Genomic DNA, 11012 nt, shown 5'->3' with positions numbered 1-11012 from the left:
TTCAATACGAAATATCTCTAATACTTGTGTTATAGCTACATATGTGTTCATTACAAGATATCGGAAAACTGGAATAAGTTACATATGTTTGCAATAGAAAAAAAAGAGCACAGAATATACACACGGCCCAAACAAAAATACTTTGTCGTAGAAACACATAAAACTTTAATTAAAAGAAAAACGACAAAAATACAAACAACTTTTTTTCAAAACAATGCAAAGAAAACCAAAAAAAATGAGTAAACAAAAACCATAGTAATCGCGCTTAAACTGGTATAATTGAATATCTTTGTATTACAAAATATCGGTAAAACTTGTGCTAACCAAACCTAAATCAAAACTGGTATAATTGTGTGTGCAACAAAATGTCTTTCTTTGTTTAATGTCTCATTGCCGTTTTACCATATCTATTACTGAATCATACATTAATCCTGTGTTTGCCCTAAAATTAGCAGAACAATAAGTTTAAGTATTTTCGATATGCTAATGTCGACCTGAAAGAAAATGATCAAAATTGAAATCAATATCTTTAGGGAAAAAAGTCTACATTTTATTGATACATTTTTATTGAACATTGAACCGTATTTTTCATGCTTCCAACAACCCACGATTGTGGAGTTGTTGCTCGAGAATTAGGGAGGGGGCATTGGTGATAATTTTGATAGACTTTACTTCTATATGTGAATAACATTTTAAGTTCTTCGCGGAAGTAAGCACCCGTTATACTATATAGGAAAAAGTTAATACAATAATTCAAAAAAAATATTGTTTTTGTAAAAATCAACAAGTTTTGATTTGTTGGTACGTATACACTATCTTCCATTCTCATAGAACTTATTTGCAGAGAATGTTTAAACCATACAATGGCATATGGAGTGTTGAAAGCGATGAAGCAAACTGATATAGTTATTAAAATGATGGTAAATTCTAGTCGAATTATACTCTCCTCTGTTATAATTTTCACCTGTCGGTGTCTTTTGTTCCGAATGATTAACTTCCGAATGATCAGTGTATTCAGTATTGTTATAATCAGGAATGGAAGAAAGGTGATACACACTACAAAAATACAGTCATAAATGAATGAAAGGTATGTATGTTCTAGTCGTCTAGTACACGATGGAACATTATTGGGCCCTACATAAAGAACTTCGCTCAGCCATGGTCGGAATGAAGCTATCACAAAGGAAACAATGATCGCAAAGAAAACAATTCTTTTTGAAGAACGTAGATTACAGACATCCTTCCGTTTCAAAGGATGACAAACTCCGACATACCTTTCTAATGTAAAACATGCTACAAGCCAAGCTGAAAGGAAACGGAACGAATACGACATAAATAGAATAATTTGACATACTCCATTACTTTCTAAAAACGGAGCTGTAACCTGTCCGGAACCGACTGGTATTCCTTTTCTAATCCACTCAACAAGGACATAGAATATCAAAGCCATGATATCAGCTGTTGATAGTGCTGCAAGATATACGCTTGCAGATAACTTCCTCATGTTCTTAGTAAGAAACACTAACAAGGAAATAGTATTTCCGGTTATTCCTACAGCAAATATTACCGGCGTGACATATGTAAATACATCTGACCCAATTGACCTCTGGCCTGAGCCTCGACTGGTGTTCCACTGGTCATCACATGTTAGGTTCGATCCATTTCCACATGACAGATAGTCGGATTGGTTGATCTGAAATACATTAAATAAGGTTTATTGGAAATGAATATCAATAAAAAATATGTTGGTTGAAATTTTTTTACAAATGTAAAGGTTTGATATATACATATATATACGTTAACGCCAATCCTCCCTTTCATAAAAAGGAAAAAAAAAGGACAATAACCAAAAAGCATCCCTCAGAGAAGCAACCCGATCTTTCCAGAAGAAAAGTAAAAATCCAACGTACACACACACATACAAAGATATGACTGTTTATTAACGGGATGAAATATCAATAAAAGTACTGATACATTTAAATTCTAGTGGGAATCAATGACTTATTGCCTAAGTGTCTATCTTATTTGACAATATTTTACTATTTTAATCATTGTTATAGGATACCGCTTACGTAAGTAAGTTTAAGATACAATTTATAGACATGGCAGATTGTTAGTTGTTGTTAATTAGAAAACTTAGATTAAGAAGAAATAGTCTAGACAAAAAGTTGATTTTAAACATATATTCCGATAGGAGGTTTGCAGGTATTGTCATTGAGACTGTAAACCAACAGAGACCAAAGTACGTGGATGTAAGCATCGCACAGACCTCTATGACATAGTTAGCTTTATAAAATGCGTTGGTATAACGAAATATCAAACAATTCAAACAATAAAACATGTGGTCTGATTAACACTTAAACCATTAATGAAAATTAAACATGGTAGACTGCGACCAACACCATTCAACATTGAACAAGATTTATATACTAGACAAGTATACTATTTTGAGAACATTGAGATCAATGTTAACTGTATTTGACTAAAATAAAATGTAAGTCAAACGGTAAATCTAAACCCAATGAAAATCAAGAGGACGTATTGCAGTTGCGCCAATTCATAAAAAATAAAGTATCTCTTTTGAGCCACAAGGTTATATCTTATTTGTACCGCAGTGTATTATTGATTTGCGCTAACAAAAAAACTCTTCTGTGAAGCTATTATTAGGAAGCAAAAACGACAATTACAGTTCTAATGTAAGTTGTATTCCACGAACGGGGCTTGTGTAATGAATTTCGTAGAGTACAACTGCAAATTTAAGTGAGTTTATATACCAGTGTCTCAGTAGAAAGTTCATAAAACGGGTTATGTTTTTCTTTCAAAGTTTAACGGAAGATACTAAGACATTGTTAAAAAATATTTCGTATCAATTTACAAAATAATATATGATGGTCTTTGAAGTATAGATTCTAGGTACTGAGGTTGTGTATCATCTTAATTACGTGCTATAGTGTTCTTTTCATTTATCTTTGTAGATTTTTAACCTTTACTGTATATGAAAATAAGAAGATGTGGTATGATAGCCAATGGGACAACTCTCCACAAGAGGCTAAAAAAAAAAACAACAAAAATACCGAACTCCAAGGGAAATTCAAATCGGAAAGTCCCTTATCAAACGGCAAAATCAAAAGCTCAAACACATCAAACGAATGGAAAACAACTGTCATATTCCTCACTTGGTACACGCATTTATTTTTGTAGAAAATGCTGGATTAAACGTGGTATATAGCTAGCTTAACCTCTTGCAATGAGTTTTCTTTTTTCCATTTGTCAGACATTACGGAAAGTCACCGATGTATAAAATTTCAGTTTGAGGTGGCAAATTGGACAAAATTCAATCCAAGATCTGAGGAAATAAGTTAGTATTTTCACAATAAGACATCATGATAAACAAGTGTATTGAAGATGGAGACAAGTCTAATGTAGATACTGGAATCACTTTGATAACAGAAGGGGACATGTAAAGTTTCTGTATGTAAACAAAACCTGAAGATAGTTTTTTTTTTACCTAATTATTTAATTCTAAGGAAGTTATTATTCTCAATATAGTACATTAGAATAAGATAAATTACAACTAAATAGTATAAACTGCATATCATGAATGATAGATGTTTTTGGACGCAAATGGAATGCTTATTTTCGCAAATACTGGAGATATGATTAAGCTTAAAGTTACTAAAGTTACAAATAAGACAACAATGAATGCAAAAGATGCTAAATTTGTAAGTAAATAAATAAAAGTACATACATTTACACACATAGTAAGATTGTAATATGTAACATACAAGTTGAAGGTTTAATTATGCAACGTTAAACCGTATAGTGCCTATTTTGTCATAATTGGTCATATTATTTCATCAAAAATATATTATCGAAGTTGTTGGACCGGAAGGTGGAAGTTAACCTGTCTCAGGAAAATAAATACTGAAAGCATTATTGGCTATAAGTGTCAAATTTAATATTTGAAATGACATTGATGTATGATTAGATTTCCCGTCTACAAGTGTTTACTTTTATATTTACAAGAGAACATAGTCTCACCTTTAGGCAGTGTAATACACACTCCTTATGCAATAAGCACGTTATAGGTCAATAACAGCAAAGAATTAGACATACCGCACTTCTACTAAACATGAAGTTTACTTTGAGGAGGCATGTGCTTTTGATAGTTCATTTTTTCACAGCTATAATGGTCAAATAATTAACTTTAAACTTTACAGGTGTACAATAATATTTTGCATATTTACATATATTTGTTTATATTTAGGTGACTGCTGAACAAACCATATGTCTTTTAGTTGTTCATGTCGATACGGTTGTTGCTACACCATATATGTGATTTATATTTACCATTGGACGCCTTTTTCAATACAAAATATACTTAATCACTAAATCAAAATGTAAGAAATGGAATGCAGAAGACTAAAGCTAGGATATCTTCTTGAAATTAGAAAGACGTTATCAACTTGTTTCTGTATTCCTTCCCCAGGTTCTGGATTTGGATGTACAGAATAGAAAAATATGCGGTGAATATTGCAGAAAAAATAAAGAATAGAGGAAAATAAGGTACCAACATATAATGAATAGAGAAAAATAGACAAAATGTATAAAAAAGACAGAGAAAAAAAACAAAAATAAAGAATACAGATCCAAGGACCCTTCATCCAAACCATCATTTAAAACAAACCGGCATGCAGAAAAAAACCAAATAAAATACAACCTTATGCAAAAATAATCCCGTTGATAGATGTAAATCATACAGAAAATGAGATATATATATATATATGTATTTAGCACGCTATTTACAAATTACCGTATGTCATGCTCGAAAAGCTTTCAGTACATAACAGAAAGAGGAAGAGGTGTCTATATATGATTTTAACATTAATGATTGATTGCTTGATTGATTGATTATTTTATTGCTAAATGTCAAGCAGCAAATTCATCATGCATGTTAAAAGCAAACTAACAACCAATACAGTAGGTAATCGACCGGTTCGAAAAAATGACTATACATCCCACACGGACGCCTCTACTTTGCAAAAGTTGTATTGACGGTCGGTAACAGATCAAGGAATTACAATATTTCTATACCCCAGTCAAATCTTGGGGTTTGTGATATAATTAAGCGTTGACTCTTGTCAAAGATGAAAAGCTGACTAATGACAAAATGCAACATGCTTTTTTCATGAATTTATTATGTTGATTGCATTATGTCTCGTGTATTACATAATACGTCTTTAGTATTTTTTAAAGGCACAGTAAAGCAGACGTTTAAGTAGGGATTTGTTTTTCAGGTGCAAGCAAATGCATGACTTGCTGTGATAATGGTCATTTAAGTAAACAGAACCGACTTACTTTATGTTTTACTAGTCCCGTGACAAATATTTAGACCGTACTCAGATCGCAAAAAATAGCCTTGTGTAAAGGAAAAAGTAATAAAAAGAATAAATATGTTTTGCTCATGTTTTGAGAAGATCTATTCTAACCACGGTGAAGGGTTCATTTTTAATAAATACTTTTTAAATTTGTTTTTTCAATCAGAACATGATAACTTTACAAAGATAAAAATAATTTATTAGAACCAATATCTCTAAGATATACATGATCTTTCAACCTGATAATATACGTTAATAGAAAAAACTGCTCAAATGTAACAAAAGCAAAAACAAAAAGATTAATCATAAGTTGCTTATTGATAGGAAATTGATATTCCAACAATTTCATTCAGACAGCTGGGGAACAACAGATTTTATGCATCAAAGATATGACAAGATAATTGCTACTGCACATTGAGGGATCATGTGACATTTTCTTATTTATGAGTGAAGGAATGAATCTTTATAAGTATTTCTCTTTTTTTTTTAATTCTCGTCATATGTTTAAATTGTGATTGTTAATACGTGATATTCTGAAGCCATTAAAAATTATAATGTAAGTTATTATAAAAAATAAAAATATGTGGTATGGTAACTATCAAGAGACGTGAATGTAAACAACTATAGGTCACCTCATGATTTTCAACTATGAGTGTCACCCAATTCAAACGTTAAGACGAAGGGTTTGGTTTACGACAAAGCAATTAATGATCACAAAGCAAATATGATAGACATAAAGAAACAAGAAACCATTGAAATACAGGCTCTCTACTTAGTGAATTTAATTTAATAAACAATGACTTCATCATCAGCTTAATAACATGTTTTTTTTTCAGAATATGACAAAAGACGTGCTATTTTCAGATTTTATATTTGTAACTGTTTTCCGATTCTGAAAAACGTTAAAAAAAGAACATACAGAAAACAAATACGAAAAACCCTTAATTAAACATCATGAAAAGTAAAACAGAAAAACAGTTTTCTTTCAATAAGATTTAAGAATAAGGAGATGTGGTATAATTGCAAATGAGACAACAAAAGTCAATTGAAGTGGATAGGCGACCGTTCGACATTCAACAATGAGAAAAAAGATGTTTAAGAAACGTGTTGAAGAAATGTGTATCCGCTGATTATGTTTCAGGAACCATGATTATTCATAAATCATATTCATAAGCATATATCGAAGCAAATCTAAACAGTGAGAAGCTGGTTTACAATTTAATACAGAGAATGTATATCAGTTGTTATATTTGTTTGTTTCGCGGATAATTTGTAAGGTTACATAAAGAATAATACTTACAGGTACATATCGAAACAGGTGACTGATATGCTATGTTACAAATGAATATAGATAATGAATGCCCGTTGTTATATTTGTTTGCACCGCCGATAATTTGTAATGGTACATAATTAATAATACTTAATAATAGGTACATATCAAAACAGATGACAGAGATGCTGTGTTACAAATGATAAAGATAATGAATGCCCGTTGTGTTTTTGGTGATAATGTACGATTATTAAACATATCATAGCTCTATCTTTCAAATCTTATCACTAATATTCAATTATACGGATTTAGATTCCTCGTGCTGTGGTCGATTATAAAAGCAAAAGAAAAAGTGAGAAACGCAAAATAGAATAATATTTTTGCATTACTCGCTAACATAGCGGTAAACCTTGAAAAAAGGCATTTAGAAATGTCTTGTTTTCAAGAACAAACACTTGATAGATAACTAGCCTTAAACTACAAGTAGACAGAAAAAAGATGTTTCCTAAAGGAAACATGCAACTAATAACTATGTTAATGAATGTCAAACAAACAGCAAAATGTTAAAAAAAACTTCAAACAGTTATCTAGATCTCGGAAATCATTTCTAAAGGTACACCTAATAATGGAATTTAATCATTACAAAAAAAAACAATTTCTGTCATTGGGTTGTCGTCTCATTGATGAATACCATAGATTTCCTTTAGTTCATTAGCTATCTCTGATTGAGAAATAACTTATCTAGAAAATTAATAAACTCAACTTGATAAAGACCCCTAGCTGTTATTTTGTTGATAAAGTTAATTTGATAGGTTACTGCATAATATAGGATAATATGCCATCATTCATTTTATTTCCTAAAATGGAAATTGTATTGAAAATGTCAATCAATTAAACGACAATATATAAACTCGTGTTATAAAATATAAATCAATTTCGTATCTAGCACGTGACAAAAATCAAATGACATCTAGAGGTCACCAAATTATTTCTTCCTCTCAACAACATTTTACACAAGTTATGTTATGCTTGTACATTGTCATGTAGGACATTATGTGTCTGGATTTGGTTTCATGTCCATTGAAAATTAGTTCAAACTACAACAAACTTATCAGACGTGAAAAAATGTATGTAAGTAAATACATTTTTGTTCTATACAGAAACTTGGAATATTTGTGGGGGGCAACCAGCTTCCGTCTTCAATTATCACTGGTTGTTTGTTGAATGTCGTCAATTTCAAAAATATAATTGAATTTCAAACACGATAAGATGGCCAAGAGCATTCTACTCTTTTCGTTAACCCCCTAGTGATACACAAACATTAGCATACATAATATTTTGATTACCAAAATATATAGAAAAAAGATAATTGTATATGCCCAGACCAGTCCATAGTATGACATCAAATATAAGTATTAAAGTCATATTGTTATTTGCATCGTCACTAAACTAACAGACCAAAATTATAAGAATATATCGCTTTCTCAAAATTCCAAAAAAGTCAAGAGTATATAGTATCACTGCCCACGAATATTCCCACTGGTCGTATTACAAGGAAACAGAATGAGTGAGAACACATCGTTAATCTTTTAATTGATTTTTTTTTATCGCTTCGTTTATCGCTTACCAATATATACAACGTGTTGATGCTGTAGGTCCAATCTATTTTACTTATCCCTAACAGAAATTAAAGATAGTGTTTGCGAGAGATACTAATATATTGTATTGTTATTGTCGTAGGTCAATCCAATGTACTTACTTCTCACACCAATTACATTAAATGTCAACAATGGATAAATACAAGGCGAAATAAAAAGGTGATCAACTTGTTTAAATCTAAAACCTTGAATACCGAACGAGCTGGGAAATGAATATCCCATATGCAGGTGAGTTGGTATATTGCTGCTAAGGTAGGGACAATTTATAATTTCAAAATTAGAATCGTCTCCCTTGTCATAGATTCTGATATTGAGATGACCACTTATGTCAAATTCGAGGTATAAGCCTAAACATGAGGCAGAGGAAGCCGTGTCTTTTTTTTTTTAATTTCTAGTTCTAGAGGATATATTAATTGAACCCAATCAGAAAAGTTTGAATTGGTAAATGATTAGATACAATTAGGCAAAACAAAATTGTCATTTGAGTGAACTACATCACAATGTCAACAACAGGCAAAAGAACAGTGAGGAAATATCAAACAAACGTATGTTATAATCCCTACCGGATTCTTTTCATGGTGTTGTGAATATATAAGATATACAATGAAAGTACTGTATGACCTTCAAACTAAGATGTACACCATGCCATTGGTAATTTAAACACTCCCAACCGTTTGATTTGTAAAGACAAAAGTATCTGGCAGTGAAATAATCACAAACCTTTTACGTTAATCAGTTTGTCAATACAAATTGTGCTTGTTCTAAATGTCAAGTTGTTGTCATTAAAGTAAGCTTTAATGTATTTTATAAGCAAAGTAACAGGGAAGCAACTAGGTGCATATCGATAGATTTATTTCTATACAAATAAAAATAATAAAAAGATTAAAAAATATGTCAAATATGACTCTATTTTTGTAATTTTACCAATGAAGCGTTTAAGCTTCATATGCGATTTAATTGCCGTATGCAATGTATCAGTAGGTTAATTCATTTTAAGATAGACAAGAGGCTGATATACATAATTATTGTCAATGTTTCTTGGCAAATGAATACCGGGGAACAATACACATATAAGAATTAACAAGACATCTGTATGGAAAAATGATCAAAAACTCATAAATGCAATTCAATCGAATAGGCCATGTGAGCTCCAATCAACAAAAGAAGGACTGCAAGAGTGACTAGCAAACATTATTTGTTGAGAGGTGTAATCGTATCATGCTGCACATGCTTCGTTGTGCTCAAAGTTGATTTGGTAATCGCAAAAATGTGTCGATCAAAGTCGTATATACGGATACTCTTTGAAAAATATGTTCATGTTAACAAAAGGAGGTTATGTTGGTGATTTAACTACACCAATAGTCCAAACAGACAAGCTGATTGAATATGAGAAAGTGTATACTAATGAAAGTATTTTAAAACAAATTCCGGAAAAAGACACAGTACTCTTTGCACTTTTCATTCATTAAGCTTATGAAAACCATTGAATACAAGTACATTTTCTGTGAGCTTTGCCTAGTTATAAGTGCTAAAAGATTACCAGTGTGTCAGAACATTATAGCAGTACAATGTCGTGTTAAATCCGACGTAAAGAGACATTCCAAAACATGCATATTATATAATACCAAGGAGATGCAGATAAACATCAAAACATAACGGAGACGAGAGCTGTTGTACAATCAAGTTTAAGAAATAACTAATAAAAGAATGGCTCAAAATATTCCATTTTAAGTCTGTTTATCTATTATAGCATTAAGCGGATCTGATCAATCACACTCATGATTCGTATAGAAATTCACGCAACAAAGACAAGATTCCGATTTGTACTTTATAAATCGATTTTCAATTGTTTTCGTATTATGATAAGTATCATCTTTAATGCAGAAGTATATGGTGATTTCGAGTGTCAATTAGAAATGTCTAAAGCGACATTTAAGGTCAATATTGTTTTTAAATACTCCTTAAAAAAACATTTGAACTTAATTGTAACTACGAGCAGTATAATGTCCAATTAGAGATATATGAAATCAATTTTAACAGAGATACAAACAGAAAGAAGCTATAGGGGAAAGGCCAAACTACAAGTAAGAAATGTTAAATAATACAGTTTTCGTAGAAGGGGCGACATGAGCAAGTAATTTAATGGTGTTGTTTTGTGCTAGTGTGTTACATTTTTGTTTGTTTAGTTTTGTGTTGTTGTGTTTTGATTTTTTTTTTTGATTTTTTTTTTTTATTTTTTTTTCTATGTTGATGTTGTGATGTGCTTGATTATTTCTTGTGTTTGTTTAATTTTCTTTTGTTTCGTTGATGTGTTTTGTTGTGTGATATTGTCGTTGTGATGTATTTTTTTTTTTCATTTTTATGCTGCCTTTTTTCTTTTTTTTTCAATATTCTTGTCAGTTGCAAGTGTATTCCCTTTGATTTATTTTGTTTCGTTTTTAATTAGGCGTATATGTGGGTATAGTTAGGTGATCCTGTTTCAGCGACCAATATTAAACGAGTGTACTCTAATAAATATGTTATGATCTTTGCCGATAAGATAAATGCTGCTGATGATATGTAAGTAATAACTGATCTCACTACACAAATAATGATTGTTATTATTCAGTGTTTCAACAAAAATGTCTCATGCTGTGCTCCTAAGGTTTTTTTTTTAGTTTTTTGTGTTTATCTTAGTTGTGTAAGCTATCAGAAAACTAGTATCAT

The 11012-nt window shown here is 31.0% G+C and overlaps 1 protein-coding gene across 1 annotated transcript; it reads right to left on the bottom strand.

The window, feature by feature from the left end:
• Positions 1-550: 550 nt before the first annotated feature.
• On the bottom strand, positions 551-3278 carry LOC127723850 (FMRFamide receptor-like). The gene is made up of 2 exons (XM_052230571.1): positions 3240-3278; positions 551-1693 (listed from the first exon to the last, which is right to left on the bottom strand). The coding sequence occupies exons 1-2, from the start codon at positions 3276-3278 to the stop codon at positions 551-553; spliced, it is 1182 nt and encodes a 393-aa protein (XP_052086531.1).
• Positions 3279-11012: the final 7734 nt, after the last annotated feature.

Source organism: Mytilus californianus, unplaced genomic scaffold, assembly GCF_021869535.1.
Source record: "Mytilus californianus isolate M0D057914Y unplaced genomic scaffold, xbMytCali1.0.p SCAF_13, whole genome shotgun sequence".
NCBI lineage: Eukaryota > Metazoa > Mollusca > Bivalvia > Mytilida > Mytilidae > Mytilus > Mytilus californianus.
This window is presented reverse-complemented; position numbering and strand designations above follow the sequence as displayed.

Coding starts and splice junctions, on each gene's coding strand:
- LOC127723850 (XM_052230571.1), bottom strand. CDS start 3,278: ATGTCTGACAAATGGAAAAAAGAAAACTCATTGCAAGAG. Junction 1,694..3,239: donor AAGAAAACTCATTGCAAGAG/GTTAAGCTAGCT, acceptor AATGTATTTCAG/ATCAACCAATCCGACTATCT.